This window comes from Camelus bactrianus, chromosome 13 (genome assembly GCF_048773025.1).
Source record: "Camelus bactrianus isolate YW-2024 breed Bactrian camel chromosome 13, ASM4877302v1, whole genome shotgun sequence".
Taxonomy (NCBI): Eukaryota; Metazoa; Chordata; class Mammalia; order Artiodactyla; family Camelidae; genus Camelus; species Camelus bactrianus.
Window position 1 is genome coordinate 29,699,060 of NC_133551.1, and position 15,192 is coordinate 29,714,251.

At 33.6% G+C, this 15,192-nt stretch overlaps 1 protein-coding gene and 1 long non-coding RNA gene across 4 annotated transcripts in view; one reads left to right on the forward strand and one right to left on the reverse strand.

Annotated features, from left to right (window-relative positions):
- DNAI4 (dynein axonemal intermediate chain 4) overlaps positions 1-15,192 on the forward strand; it is a 79,338-nt gene that overhangs the window by 54,162 nt on the left and 9,984 nt on the right. For 2 of the 3 annotated variants that reach the window (XM_010963463.3, XM_045522977.2), the window contains 7 exons: positions 1,607-1,815; positions 5,272-5,358; positions 6,620-6,771; positions 8,653-8,810; positions 9,138-9,256; positions 12,741-12,839; positions 13,439-13,665. In XM_010963463.3, coding sequence (XP_010961765.1) covers positions 1,607-1,815; positions 5,272-5,358; positions 6,620-6,771; positions 8,653-8,810; positions 9,138-9,256; positions 12,741-12,839; positions 13,439-13,665 — 1,051 coding nt within the window. The remainder of the gene's footprint in view (positions 1-1,606; positions 1,816-5,271; positions 5,359-6,619; positions 6,772-8,652; positions 8,811-9,137; positions 9,257-12,740; positions 12,840-13,438; positions 13,666-15,192) is intronic. The other variant, XM_045522978.2, reaches the window with a different exon arrangement.
- Positions 1,732-6,610, reverse strand: LOC141579571 (uncharacterized). Its single transcript, XR_012511165.1, has 3 exons — positions 6,185-6,610; positions 4,183-4,253; positions 1,732-1,796 (listed from the first exon to the last, which is right to left on the reverse strand). It is a non-coding gene; the product is annotated as an uncharacterized LOC141579571 (long non-coding RNA).

The window sequence follows — 15,192 nt, forward strand, 5'->3', positions numbered from 1 at the left end:
GTTGTTGCATGTATCAATAGTTCATTGCTCTTCATTACTGACTAGTATTCCACTGCATGAATATCCTACACTGTGCTTATCCCTTCACCTATTGATTGATATTTGTTTCCAGTTTGGGGTCACTACAAATAAAGTTGGTATGAATATTGGTAACCAAAGACTCTGTATGAACATTTGCTTTTATTTCTCTTGAGTCATTATCTTGTTTTGGAATGGATGGACCATATGTAAGATATATATTTAACTTTCTTTTTTTTTTAATATTTGCTTCCTAAGCAGAGCTTTAGCTGAATCTCATAAGATTTGATATATTGTGTTTTCAGTTCATTAAAGCATATTTTAGAATTTCTTTTGAGACTCTGTTGACCCATGTGTTATTTATAAATGTTTTAATATCCAAATATTTTGAGATTTTCTAGCTATCTTTCTGTTATTAATTTTTAATTCCATTACAGTTATTAATTTTTAGTTCCATTACAGTTTCAGAGTATATATTATATGATTTGTATTTTTTTTTAGATTTGTTAAGGTTGTTTTATGGTCCATAATGTGGTCTATCTTTAAAATGTGCTATGACACTTGAGAAGAATATGTATTCTGGTGTTTCTGGATGGAATGTTAGGTCAAGGTGTTTGGTAGTGATGTTTACGTCATCTGATTTTCTGCCTACTTGGTCTCTCAGTTATTGAGACAGGAGTGTTGAAATCTCTAACTATAATTGCGTATTTGTTTATTTCTCCTTTCAGATCTGTTTTTTGTTTGTTTGTTTGTTTGTTTCTTTCTTTCTTTCATGTATTTTGAAGTTGTTAGGTACATTCACATTTTGATTTGTTATGACTTCTAGAAGAATTGACTGCTGAGTTTTCTAATTTATACAGGCAGAGATCTGAGGAATATATATGGAAATGGATATTAAGGGTGTAGGATAATGATGGAAGGAATATAAAGTCAGATCAGGTCAGATTTATTACTATGGTTCCACTAAGCAGAGATTCTAGATATGGTATTGTAGTTCAAGGGATTAGACTCGAAGAGTTTGTTGGTTTTTTGGGGCTGATAATGGACCAAAATCTAGCATTCACTAGGTGGAGTTGAAATGTCAGAACTGCCTTGGTATATACTATAGGGAAAGGGACATTCTAATGTTAGAGTGGATTTATCAGGATGACCTGCTCACTCACTCCAGGAGGGTCCAGGTAATATGCCTTTTACTGCAATTATGAGAAATAAATTTGTGAGGGGGAATCCCAATATCCTTGAAGAGCTCTGTACTTACACTTTTCTGTAGGTTAGAAATTACAATGGGAGCTGCTGCCACTAATCTGGGATCCTTAGAGGCACATATTTCTCATTTAGATGTGTTATTCTGGTCCACTTACTGAGTCGCCTGAAAAGCTGCTAGCTTTGAATGGGGCCCAGAACAACAGAAGATTCTGCAAACGGTCCAGACAGCTATTCAGGGTGCCCTATTACTTGGGCCATTTGACCTGGCAGATCCAATGGTGCTTGAACTGTCAGTGGTAGATAGAGATGCTCTTTGAGACTTTGGCAGATAGATTCCTGTAGGTATAGAGGACAATGATCTTTTTATTTGATTTAATTTTAGAACTGGAACCTGAAGAATCTGAAATCTTTTTAGAAGGTGAAAAACTTGAAGAGATAGAAGAGGAGGTTAAGAAGGAAGAGGAAGAAGAAATGGAAATAGGTTCTGAACAGTCAACAATACCAGCCAATTTGGAACGACTTTGGTCCTTTTCCTGCGACTTAACCAAAGGCCTTAATGTCAGCAGCCTTGCCTGGAATAAAACAAATCCAGTAAGTTACTGAAAATTTTAACAGTTCTGTCTCTAGCATTTAAGGGCACTTGTCAAGTACTAATGAATATTTTTTTTCTCAGATTTTAGGCAAAGGATTTAAACTTAAAATTAACATAACCCATAGCTTTAAAATTCCTCTAAAAACAAATTCATGTTTTAAAAAGGGTAAAATTAAAAAAAGTTATAAAGTAATGTTTTTCTCCTTTACTATGAAAACATCACCATTTTTATTTTAGGAGATATACTTGGGACATGGCTTTCTCTGAATCCATGTCTGATATTGAGAAGTGAACTAGAAGATAATAGATAATGTATATGGATTTACTCTAACATGTAGCAAACTCCTATACCCTAATTTGTATTCTCCTTAAAGGAACCATATTTGGAAGTATATACTTAATCCAGTGACCCTGTAAATGTGCAAAATAATTTTGAAATTTCTTAAAATACTATTAGTACTACTAGCAGTAAATAGAACTTACTATGTACCACGCACTATTATAAACATTTTGCTTGTATTAACACAACAGCTTTATGAGTTAGGTACTATTTTCCCCATTATGTTGATGAGGAAACTGAAGCACAGAAAGGATGAATAACTTGCCCAAAGTTATGCAACCAGTTAATGAAGCAGTTAGAATTCAAACTGAGACATCCGGCTCCAGGGTTCTTGCTCTTAACTACTGCACTGCCAGAAATCATCTTGAGACAAACTAGATGAATCATCAAGCTGGGGAGCAGTATGGATGCTTGTGAAAAAGAGATGATTATAGAGTAATGAGACTCCTTTTTTTCCTGGGGTTTATAAACTGGTTCTGAGGACATGATTCTCAGTTAGTGATTTCAAAAACTTTTTGTAGTAATGGCAATGTCATTGGAATAAATATGTAGTGTATTTTTTAAGTGGTCAAAACTAGTTTGTTTGTTTCAACTGTCTTGTTTTATGTATGTTGAAGAATTAACCGTATTATTTTATTGCCACACCTTATTAGGTGCTGTGTGCAAACATGATAGTTGTTATGGCTATTAAAAATCCTATAATCATTTTTGTTAAAACCTAAATAACACATTACTTAAATTATGCATATTATTTTGAATAAAATAAAATACTTTCAGCAAGGATTTGTCTTTATAAAACTATATTTGGGAACATCTTATAGATAAGTGAAATTTAAAAAATCAGTAATGACCATATAATAAAGACAGATGAATCATTTTATGAAACTGAATATACTAGCATTTAAAAAATTAATATATTGCTACTAAGGATAAGATTAAGTAATTTTAAATGAAGCTAAAAAAAGTATGACAAATGGCATCTATCATGTTTATTAATTCATTCTATAAATATTTATCAAACATTCAGTCTGTGCCAGGAACTCTGTTAAAGCATTAGAGATACAGTAGTAATTTAGTCACACATGGACCTTGACCATATAATAGCTTCCTGTGTGCTTCAATAAGGAAAATAAATAGTGCTGTAGGAAGACTTCTTAGAGGATGTGACCCTGTGCTGAGTCTAGAAGAGATGCATAGGAGTTTATCAATGTCAGGGTAAAAAGGGTAGTGGTGAAGGGTATTTTAAGGCAGAGAGAATTGCAGAGTTGATGTTGGCTTGAAGGTAGGGTGGTGGTAGGATATTATAATAATATTTTTGATGAAGGTATTCTGATTATAAGAAGCTGGGTTTGGACAATCATTAAAGTTTTGTCCACATGTATTTATACAGTTGACCTTGAACAACATGGGGATTAGAAGTGCCAACCCCCCATGCAGTTGAAATCCCAGTATAACTTTTGACTCCCTGAAAACTTAACTACTAATGCCTACTGTTGACCAGAAGCCTTACTAATAACATAAACTATGGATTAACACATATTTTGTGTGTTATACGTATTATGTACTATATTCTTACAATAAGGTAAGCTAGAGGAAAGAATTGTTATTAAGAAAATCATAAGGAAGAGAAACTACATTTACAGTACTGTGCTGTATTTATCCATACCATGAAGTTTATGTCATCTCTTTACCAGATGAATCATCTGTTGGTACCTACAACAATATTGTATGATACAAAACACTGCAGATATTATATATATTACTAAAAAGACATCAAGATGAAAAGATAATGTGAATAATAAATTTATATTTATTTATAGGTATATAGTTACGAGTTGATAATGAAAAAGCAGAAATATGATTGCTTTATGGCAGCCTAGTATAACTGATACAATTGCTTCAGGGTGGCCTAGCCTATACTCTAATGAATGAATAGTTTTAAAATGTTTATGGCATATCAGTTTTGCAGTCCTATTCATAATACAGTATTGGAAACATTGTTATATCTTTTTAAAAAAACACTTACCTGAGATGATAGATTGATATGCAATTTCTGCAATTATGAGAGAGAGGCATACTATGTGGTAATATAGTTCTCTGAAAGCAAAATTATAAGACAGTAAGAAAACTAACACATTATTAATTTTATATTGAATATCACTTATGTCTATGTAAGGATAGATTATTATCTACATATATTTTATACATTCATGACAAACCTTTTTCTTAATTCTTTGATATTTCTAGGCTATGCAATTTGTCTGTAAATTTTTTCAAATGCTCTCAAATCTTCAAAAAAATTTTTTTAATATATTTATTGAAAAAAATCCACATATAAATGGACCTGCACAGTTCAAACCCATGTTGTTCAGGGTCAACTGTATAAGCATTTCTTGAAATGACCTGCTGTATTAATCAGCTCGAGCTACCACAACAAAATACCACAGACTGGGTGGCTTGAATAATAAATTTATTTCTTACAGTTCTGGAGGCTGGGACCTCCAGGGTAAATGTGCCCGCTGATTTGATTTCTGGGGAAGGCCCTCTTCCTAGTTTGCTGTATCTTTGCATGGTGAAGGGAAAGAGCTCTTGTGTCTTTTCTTCTTTTTGTAATGAATCCAACCCTGTGGAATTAGGATCCCACCCTCATGACTTCATTTAACCCTAATTACCCTCTAACTGCCCTATTTCTAAATATAATCATATTAGGGGTTAGGACTTTGACATATGACTTTTTGAGGGAGGAGACACAATTCACCATGGCTCCTGTCTTTAAATTAAATGTCTTTTATTTTACATATGAAATGATTAGGTCATTCTTAAAAACCCGTATGACATAATACAATTTTTTCAAGATTATCTCAATATGTAGAAGAACTTGTCAGGAATTGGTTCTTTTTGAATACTTTATTCTTCAGTCTGAAAATGTGATTATTATTATTATTTTGCATAGGAAGATGGAAATGTAGAGTAAAAATAGTATATTGGCATTTTTTAATCTCAATTCAAATATCATCACTATTTTTAGCACAGTTCATTAATATGCATTTTTATACATTTGCAAATATTTTTATGCTATCCTCTCTTATTTTGAATGTATTTTTCTGGTTTTCAGGACCTTTTGGCTGTTGGCTATGGGCACTTCGGGTTTAAAGAGCAGAAAAGAGGATTGGCTTGCTGCTGGTCAATAAAGAATCCCATGGTAACTCAAACAGGATTTAATTAATTGTTGATATAATTAATTAATTAATGTTGATATAATTAATTAAATGTTGATATAATTCTTATAAAGTAGATATGTGTGTGATAATTTAACAAAATCAAGAAAGTTTTATCAAGCAAGACTATTTTCTTTGGTTTAAATCTGTAACAAACAATTAAAATTCATTCTTATACTTTAGAATAAAGTAAATTCATTCAATAAATATTTATTAAGCATCTACTATGTGCTGTTAGATATAATGATCTAGGGCTGAAATATTATTGTTTATTGCTGCTTTGTTATAAAGAAGAATGAATCTGCAAATGCTTTAAAAATTAAGTTTAATTTTATACTAGGTTGTTTCTTAATATATAAATAACTACCACTTTATAAGATAGATTTCTGCTATCCTCAGTAGATACAAAATAGATTAGTATAACCATCTTACTGCCATGAATTTTTCAAAGAGAATGAATCATGTTTATTTTTTTTTTTTTTGGCTAAACAGTTCAGTCAATCTGTTACTTTACAGCTTTAGTTTTAATTCACAACTGAAATGTAAAGTGAAAAACTTAGAAAAGGATCAGAAGAGCATATAAAAATGATTAGAGTTTTTATAAATAACCCCCAGTCTGTTAGGAAGCTGAGTATATATAGTCTAAAAGGAAGAAGCAGTTTTAAACATGTGGAAGGATTGACATAGGGTCCATCATCAGCAGGTTGTCTTCTTTTCCATGTATGTTGTTAGAAACAAGAAAGGATTTATATTAAACATTAAAACAAAACAATGTAATAAAACTCTTGACCGAGTTGTAGAAAAGAGTACCTTAGAGAGTTCTGGCACATCTTCTATCCTTGTTTAGAAATGATTGGATAATACGAGCATCTGAAACAGACACTGGAAGATAGGAATAGATGCAGGACAATTACTTGATGTCCATTGTTTGTTTCTTTATGAAGGTAGACCTGTGATGATCATACAAATCCTGCTGAAACATAATAAAAAATGATAATTACTGTAGAAGCCCATGCTGTATTTCTTAAAATTATTGAGCTCTGAGGATTCCTCAAAATAAACGGCCAATTGGGTTTTTGTTCTCATCTACACTTGAAGTTATGAAGAGAGGAGTGAGTAAATGTAGACTAATTCTTCTCAGATCACCACTGCCACGAGCCTAGTCTTCAGTCACCATCATACCGTACTTTACTGTGGTCTACAAAACCAAATTTAAAATGTAATATAATTATTTTGTTTATTCAGTGGCCAGAGCGTACTTATCAGAGTCCTTACGGAGTTACTGCTGTGGATTTTTCAATTGGAGCACCTAACCTTTTAGCAGTTGGCTATCACAATGGCACTATTGCAATTTATAATGTACAGAGCAACAGTAATGTTCCAGTTCTGGATAGTAGGTGAGAATCCAAGAATTAGAAAGACATATAATATGTGTTTTTTTAGGGAGAAGAAAAAAAATTAATGTTAAAGTGAATGTTTATGTTGTTATTGAGAGTGATACCGAGGTGGGAAGCCCCATGAAAAAGATGGCAGGACCCCTAGGCAGGGTCACTACCCTCCTGCCAGCACCATTCGGTTCCCTGGCCCAGTGGCATTATCTCACTTTTTAAACTCTGAAATGGCTTACTTCTAAGAAAGCAGAACTTACCCCTAAGAGTCTATTGGTTCCCTGAGCTAACTCCTGATTGGTCCATTTCTCTCACTCCTAATTGGTCAATATCTCTCACCCCTGATTTGTCCAGTTCTCTCACTCCTGATTGGTTCATTTCTACAAAGCTTGTTCCTAATTAGTCAACTTTGTTATACCTTATTTGCATATGATGTTGCAAAATGTTGCAAAGTCTAGACTGGTAGCCTATAAAAGCCTGTGTAAACATACAGACGGGATCCAGAGCTTGGAGTGATAACTCCTCTCAGCCCACTGGTTTAATAAACCTGAGTTCTCCAACCCTCCGAGTGCTGCTGGGTCTCTCGCCTGGATCCAGGTTGCTGTCACAACTGAGCTATAACACTGAGCCGTAACACCCTTTGCTACAGCAATACTGCTATTTTTCAAACAGTTAATAATTCCTCGTATTGTGTCCCCAGCTGGACTGCTCTGCCCTAATATCTCCTTATTATCTTCTCTGCCCAATCACCAACAAAATTCCTTTGGCTTGACAGTGTATGCTTCTTTTTTTAAAAAATGTATAAAAATGTTTCCAACTTTATTGAGGTATAATTGACAAATAAAAATTATATGTATTTAGTTTGTACAGTGTGATTTTTAAAGGTGTACAATGTGATGATTTAGTGCATGTATGCATTGTGAAATGATTACCACAATCAAATTAATTAATAAGTCTATCACCTCCTATAGTTACCTTTTTGTGTGTGTGTGGTGAGAACACTTAGGATCCGCTCTCTTAGCAAATTTATGGAATACAGTACTATTAACTATAATCACCATGCTGTACATTAGATTTCCAGATCTTATTCATCTTATAAATGAAAGTTTGTATCCTTTATTTGCTTTGGTGTCGCCTCATCCAGGAAATCCTCCCATTCCTTTCTTTTATGTATCAAATTTATACCTTTATCATAGTCTGTATTGTGCTGTTTATAAATTGTTTACCTGTATTTCTCCCTGAGGAGTCTGTAAGCTCCTTGAGGGCAAGGAACTATTGCTTTGGAGGGTTTGTATAAAAATCAAGAGAGTCAGTACAAGGAACAAAACAACCCATTAATCCGATAGGAAAACAGTAATCTGAGAAGTGACTTTAATACTTCTGAAAAAATTTAAATCTCAGCCATAGGGAGAGTCAAGCCAGTGGGCAATTCTGAAACAGGAAGAAGAGTGAGAACTATTCACTTGAATAAGATTTAAACAACTAATTCATTTAAGGTATGAAAACATATCCTTATAGAGATGAACATACTTATATCCAATGTGTCTAAACTAAATTTACACAACTAGGAAAAATAAATGAACAGAGTAAGAGAAGTAGATTCTGAAAAGGAAGAAAATACTTACCTTTGTATTCCTGTTATGATAGCTAATATAGCTAAAGGCAGTAAAAAATTTCCGTTTATAAGAAATGAGCAAAACATCAGTGAATATTAGCAATATTTTTCCTGTTTTTTCATAATGTTTAAAGTAAAAAGTCCAGTTTTACACCATAAAAGCATCATTCTATAAGGAGGTCATGATGCCCTAGGGAGTTGTCATAAACTTATACTCCAAGGCTTTTTAGAAATTATTATAACAATTTTATATTTAGTACTTTTCCTTTTTTTAGTGAATCACCTCAAAAACATTTGGGACCTGTCTGGCAGCTTCAGTGGATAGAACAAGATCGAGGAACAACAGGCGATGACAAAAGGGAAATACTAGTTTCTATATCAACGGATGGAAGAATCTCCAAATGGGTTATACGGAAAGGACTGGACTGTCATGGTAAAAGGAAAAAAATAAATTAATACACACACACACACACACACACACACACACACACACACACATCAAATTATCTTTCTCTTATGTCCTGAATTAAAAATTTCTAGTGAACCAGGGGTAAGAGGAGACAAATTCAGGTTTGGCTACATAAGAGAAACTGGGCTTGGTCATTTTTTTTCTAAGCACTAGCTCTGGTATTTGCTAATTTTAGCCTAATGACATGCTAAAGATGGCAGACATCATATTATTATCTGCAGAAAAGACACAGTATATCTACAATACTTCTTCATGTGGTAAATAAGATAAATATCTGTTCTTTAAATGAAGATTTGATGCGTTTGAGGCGAACTACTTCCAGCACCAGCAAAAGAGTGGAAAAGGAAAAGAAAGGTGAAGCTTTGATATCTCGACAAGCTCCTGGAATGTGTTTTGCTTTTCACCCCAAGGTAAATTATTTCAACCAATTATTTACTACTGCATGTAACAACTTCTGATAATTGAAGTGTATTAAGATATAAAACAAGGCAAAACTCACCATGTTCATATTATGCCTTGTAAATAAAAAAAAAAAATAAACATAGACATAGATACCAATCTAAGGAGGAATGGCACATTCCAGTTGGCTGTCCTTTATCTGCTTTCTGGAGGAGAGGTCTATATTTCTGAGCAGCTATGGAAGGATAATCTTTACAACTGCATGTTTAACTTGAATGCCCCTCCTTGCCCCTCTTGGGTGCTCTGCTGCAGTCATACTGAGAGAAACCAGATTCCTGATGTAGTCCTCCATATTGCAGTGTGAGTGGTGACTCTCATGATTCTGGGGATGAGGAAGACCTCTTCACATCACACTCATCAGGACCAAAATCAAATCAGAGCACTGTTAACATAGTTTTACTTTTTCTAATTCTGTTTATCCAGAGGTTCTTTGGAGTCAGAAAATTCAGCCACTGTGACAGACTTACAAGAATACATATCCTACAGTCTTCTGTTACATGTACTGTGATCATCTCTTTAGTGACACCATCATCCACCTACTTATGCAAACCAAGTCTTGAGTTCTTACTCTAGTCTACCCTATCACCCAAACAATGTTTAAGTTTTAGTGTCCCACTTCTTCCAGTCCAAGCCCACTACTGCTGATGCAGTTCAGACCTTCATCATACTTCACTTTTACCACTGCAGCTGTATTCTAACTGCTTTCATTCTCAAATTCCTGTAATCTGCTTTTCACCTTGATTCTAGAACAGTGGTTCTCAATGTGGTCATGGAGGGGAGTGTTTCCCACGTCTTGAGATATTTTTGGTTGTTGCAGCTGTGGGAGGTGGGGTGAGGGGAGGAGTGCTGCTGGCATCTAGTGGGCAGAGGCCCGGAATGCTACTGAACACTCTACAGTGCACGAGACAGCCATCACCCTGTCCCCTCCCAAACAAAGAATTAGCTGGTCCAAAACATCCACAGTGCTCCTTTGATTTCTTCTTTGACTGATGAGTTATTTAGAAACATGTTATTTAGCTTCCAACTATTCAGGACTTTCCCAAGGATCTTTCTGTTGATTTCTAAATCAATCCCATCATGATCAGAGAACAAACTTTTTATAAACTGAATCCTTTTGAATTTATTGAGATTTGTTTTAAAGCCCAGAATGTAATCTTTACTTGTAAATGTTCTCTGGGCACTTGAGAAAAATGTGTATTCTGCTACTGTTGTGTGGAATGTTCTGTGAATGTCAGTCAGGTTAAGTTGGTAGATGATGTTGTTCAAGCTTACTATATCCTTGATGATTTTCTGCCTATTTCTTCCACCAGTTATTGACAGAAAGTTATTGAAGTCTCTGACCATAACTGTGGATTTGTCTTTTTTGCCTTGTAATTCTATCAGTTTTTGCTTTATATATCTTGAAGCTTTGTTTTAGGTACATGAGTGTATAGCGTTGTCATGTTCTCTTGATTAATGAACTCCCTTATTATGAAATGGCCTTATTTATTAACTGGTAATATTCTTTACTCTGAAATTGACTTAGTCTGATATGAAAGCGGCCACTCCAGCTTTCTTTTAACTAGTGTTAGCATATTTTTATTATTTTCCATCCTTTTACATTTAACCTATTTGTGTCTTTATATTTCAAGTATATTTCTTATAGGCAGCATACAGTTAAGTCTTACTTCTTTATCCAGTCTTACAATCTCTGCCTATAACTGTGATGTTTACACCATTTCAATTTAGTTTTATTATTGATGTAGTTTGTTTTTGAGTCTATCATCTGGTTTGACAAATTTATTGATGGGAGAGGGTGTGTAATATGTTTGGCCTCCTTGCCTGGAGGCAGGGCTCTGAAGGGCTGTCTTAGCTCCCAAGCTTCTTATAGATTGGGCTGAGCCCTCTGCTGCAATTACACCATAGTTCAACTTAAATCTCTACCCATTCCTGTTTCCCTCAAAGAGGTTGTTCCTGAGAGAACTTCCCAATAAAACTGTTACAGAGACTCAGAGTTTATATATTGAGGAGACCAACTTTAGACAATGACCTTGAAGATCTCTAGAGAAAGATGACCAACTTATAAATAGTATTGGGATAATCATTGTCCATATTAAAAAAAAAGGAATTAGATCCCTACTCCATCATGCACAAAAACTTTTAGAAGAAAATGTGGGAGAATATCTCTATGACTTAAAAGTAGGAACGATTTCTTAAAGCACAAAAAATGCTAACTATATAAAAATTATACCAGCTACATTAAAATGAGAACTTCTGTTTACTAAAAGACACTAAAGAAAGTACGTAAAAAGATAAGCCATATACTGGGAGAAGATATTTGCAACATATGTAATAGACAAAGCTTATGTAGTAGAATATATAAAAAGCTTATTCAAATGAATATGAAAAAGAAAGATTATTAGTAAAATGGTCAAGAGATGTAGAAGAGGAGACATAAATGGCCAAGAAACATAAAAATGTGCTCAGCCTTGTTAATGTCTATATAAGTGGGACTTAAAACCATTGGATATAATTTTATACCTAATAGAATGGCAAAATTTAAAATTTCTAATGTAACCAACTATTGAAGAGAATGATTATCAAAGGGAACTTTTATATACTGCTGAATGTAAATTGGCAATACTACTTTGGGAAAAAATTGTACTTTATTGTGTAATTTAAACTACATATACCTCGCGATCTGGTAATTGCATTCTTAAGTAGTGCATACGCTAAAGCAGTGTGTCTCAAATTGTAGTGCACTTATAAATCACTTGGGAATCTTAAAATGCAGATTCTGATTAAGTACGTCTGGGACAGGGCCTGAGATTCTGCAGCTCTAAAATGCTCCCAGGCAATGCTGACTCTACACAGCCAGCACACAGAGCACTGACTTTCAGACTTTTTGACTGTGACTTCACTGTAGAAAATACATTTTCAATCCCTACTTGGTACATACATTTGGAGTTAAAGATATCTACGATTTCATCTGGTTCAGTCTCTCATTCCCAGCGAGAACCATTTCTACAGCATTATATACATTAATAGTTATTGTTAAGTCATCTGTCTTCTCTTTGACTAGTTCTGCTGAAAGAACACACTATTTCCCTGGACTGTTTGTTCTAGTGTCAGGTAGCTCCAAATGTTAGAAAGTTTCTTCCTCATTTTAAGCCAACGTTTGTTCATGATATTTCCAGACAGGACACTAAGTTCTACCCTCTATTCTAGCAAAGAAAAAAAAATCTGTCTTTCCTTGGCACAGTAGTCCTTCAGGTAATTTAATTATTGTAAAATCATGAGAGAAAGAAAAAGATAATAGTCAACTGTCTTCAAGATTGTATTTCTAGTTTTGGTTCTTGAATTGATTTTTAAGAGATCTTGAATTGTCTACTCTTCTGTTTAGCACATTTACTAATATATCACAAGCCAATGAATTTTGATTTTTTTGTATTGTAGGACACAAATATCTATTTGGCTGGCACTGAAGAAGGTCATATTCACAAATGTTCTTGTTCATATAATGAACAATATTTAGATACCTACAGAGGGCATAAGGTTAGTTTAATTACAGTGGGTATGGAAAATTTTATCTTGCAATATTTCTGAAAAAATAGTGCCACTGGACTGTATTTTTATGCAATGAATTACAACTTCAGAGTTAAAAGTACCAATTTGAATTAAGTGCTTTCTTCTATAGAAAACACCAATAATACGTGGGACATTAAATCTGGCTTCTAGATAGCTTTGACTTCTTGCAAGTTTTTAAAGTCTTTTATTTGTTTCTAAAAGACTTTGCTGATGATAACATGCTGATCCCAGAGTAAAACTGTCTCTGGCATGTACCTATTCTCTGCATCTTTTATGATTGTTCCAACTATGTTTTCTTCATTTTCTCCTTTATTTCGGTTTATTTTTCTTACTATTTCTTATATATTTTTAAATAGTATAATATATAGCAACTATATTTTTATGTTTCTGTTTGGCATAATTTTGGGAAGAGATTCAATTCCTGACATTATTCTCAGCTAAAATAATACCCACACAATAATGCACCTTTTAGAAATCTGAGCATTTTAAATTTTTTGGTCAAATTTAAAGTACAAGATATTGAATACTACTTACCTATGTATTTTAATTTATTTTTCTAAATCTAGGGTCCAGTGTATAAAATAGCATGGAATCCATTTTGTCATGACGTATTCTTAAGCTGTTCTGCAGATTGGGGTGTTATTATATGGCAGCATGAGAATTTCAAACCATTTTTGAGTTTTTATCCAACTTCTTATGTTGTTTATGATGTTGCCTGGTCTCCAAAGTCATCCTATATATTTGCAGCTGCGAATGAGAGTAGAGTGGAGATTTGGGATCTTCACATCAGCACGTAAGTGTTAATATTTTTCTTGGAAATATTTCTGGTAGAAGCTGTTCAATCGAAATGATGCCTGATAGCTTTGACATTGGTTAGAGAGAACTATAGTTACTTTAAAAAAAAGTAATAGTTTACACTGTAAGAGTCCTTTATGAGTAAAAATATATGCCAGGATGATATGTTAATGTTAACTACGTATAGCATATGTGGTTTTAAAAATATTTGAATGAAAATGTTACTTTACTCCATCTCCTCAAGCTTTTACAAGCTGATATAGGATATCATAACTACCTTGAATTCTTTCTCATTACCTGGTTTATGGAGGAATTCAGAGAGGCAGCTAGCTGTTCTTAAGTAAAGACTTTCTATAATAAGGTAACAAAAGGGAACAAAATAACTATTTTTATAATATTTACTTATTCTCTTACCTTGTTTCAAAACATACTTGAAGGCACATGCATTTAATTAAAATTTTTGATTTTAAGTGTTACACCAAAGTTCTTAGAGTGTCATCTAGACCATCTATCCTTTTCTTCTCATTGAGTTGTAGTCAGTTTACAATGTTGTGCCATCTATCCTTTTTAATATGAAAGTTTATACAATGCTGTGATAAAATGTTTAATGATTCTTCTTCCATCAATATTTCAATATTGGAAAATATTGTAGATCTTGTTTTCTAAGAAAACAATTGTAAAATATTGTAAGAAAGTTAATAACTTGTCTACAATTATTGGAAAATATTGTAGGCAAGTTATTAACAGAAGCAGCATGGAAAAATTTTCTTGTTTAAATGATGTAAAATTCAATGGGTTTATTCTTAATGGAAAATTTTTTTCCTAGGTTTAGTAAATTTGTCATAGCTTGTCCTATAAAACAGTTTGGACCAAAAATCAAGGATTGCAATATAAAGCAATTTATTTTTAAGTGTGAAATGACTAATGTATAAAATGGCTACTTAAATGATTCCACCTCTGATTCTAATTTTTTCCAGTAAAACTGTACTTCCCAGGGCAACATTTCTTCAGAAGCAGTATGCAAGTGACTACTTCCGTTGTTTTATAAGGGTGTCAGTAGATTGTTTTGGATGACCAAGAGTAGGAAAAGTTCTTGTACAGAGCATTCATTTATGTTCCAGGGGTTCATTTGGATCAAAATATCCTTCTGTTAAAATATATTCATTGTTTAAGGAGTTGCATTAGGGATCTCTAGAGAAACTGAACCAACAAAGACAGACAGAGGGAGAGAGAGAGATTTAAAAATCTCCCTGTGTGGAGCCTGCAAGTCCCAAGTTTACATGACAAGCTGGCAATCTGGAATCTCCATCAGAGGAGTCCATACTGCAGTCTTGAGTTCAAATGCAGTCTGGAGGCAGAATTTTATTCCACTTTAGGGACCTCAGTCTTTTCTTTTAAGGCTTTCAACAATTTGGATTAAACCTACTCACTTTGTGGCGGGTAATCTGCTTTATTCATATTCTACTGATTTAAATTAATTGTATCTTAAAAAAAACCTTCACAGCCATGTGTAGTTTGATGTTTG